Source organism: Octopus bimaculoides, chromosome 9, assembly GCF_001194135.2.
Source record: "Octopus bimaculoides isolate UCB-OBI-ISO-001 chromosome 9, ASM119413v2, whole genome shotgun sequence".
NCBI lineage: Eukaryota > Metazoa > Mollusca > Cephalopoda > Octopoda > Octopodidae > Octopus > Octopus bimaculoides.
Genome location: NC_068989.1, coordinates 7,401,973 through 7,402,861, shown reverse-complemented (window position 1 = coordinate 7,402,861; position 889 = coordinate 7,401,973). Strand labels below are relative to the sequence as shown.

Below are 889 nucleotides of genomic sequence, written 5' to 3'. Positions count from 1 at the left end.
CCACAAGCACCACAAGCACCACCACCACCACCATTGGCAACAGCATCAATTTCAACATCACTAATAAGTTATGAATGTTTGTAACCAAACCCGGATGAATATTCGAGGAAAAGAACAACAGACAGACAGATACACACATGCGGGGGACACAGACACAGACACACACACACACACACACACACGCATTGTAACAGGAAACGAAAATTAAAATGCTTTAATGAGATTCTCTGAAATCTGTCGACAGATCTTGGTTGTCATTTATCAGTTATCAGTTGAAAAGTTTTGAGGAATTTGGTTCACAGTGAAGAACCCTGAAGACATGAAGATCACAACAATATCCCTAGTTTCCCTTTTTATTTTGGGTTTATTCAGTTTCATCTCCCTGACTCACTCAAGTAAGATATTTTCTTTTTGGCTATTTTTGTGATTGTTGTTGTTGTTGTTGTTGTTTAATGTTCGACTTTGATAAAGGGAATATGTGATAAAAGTCCTTGCAAGTATGAATAGCTCGCTTGTCTTCTGTTTTGCATATGGTGTATCTAGGACTACATAATCAAATGTGGTTTTACTTTTTTTTTTCTGGAAGAGTAGGCATGGGTGGATGCAGACATGACTGTTTGGTTAGAGGTTTGTATGTGTGTGTGTGTATATAAATAAATAAATATATATATATATAGATATAGATAGATATAGATAGATATAGATAGATAGATAGATAGATAGATAGATAGATAGATAAATAGATAGATAAATAGATAGATGTATATATAAGAATATACATACATATATATATATTTATATATATATATATTTACGAATATATATATTTATATATATCTGTATATATATATATATATATATTTATATATATATATATATATATGTATGT

General features: G+C 30.8%; 1 protein-coding gene across 1 annotated transcript in view; it reads left to right on the top strand.

Moving 5' to 3' along the window:
* Window positions 1-17: 17 nt before the first annotated feature.
* The window catches only part of LOC106868000 (receptor-type tyrosine-protein phosphatase alpha), a 34,524-nt gene continuing 33,652 nt past the window's right edge, over window positions 18-889 (top strand). The window contains exon 1 of the mRNA XM_014913087.2: window positions 18-395. Coding sequence (XP_014768573.2) covers window positions 320-395 — 76 coding nt within the window. The 5' untranslated portion in view covers window positions 18-319. The remainder of the gene's footprint in view (window positions 396-889) is intronic.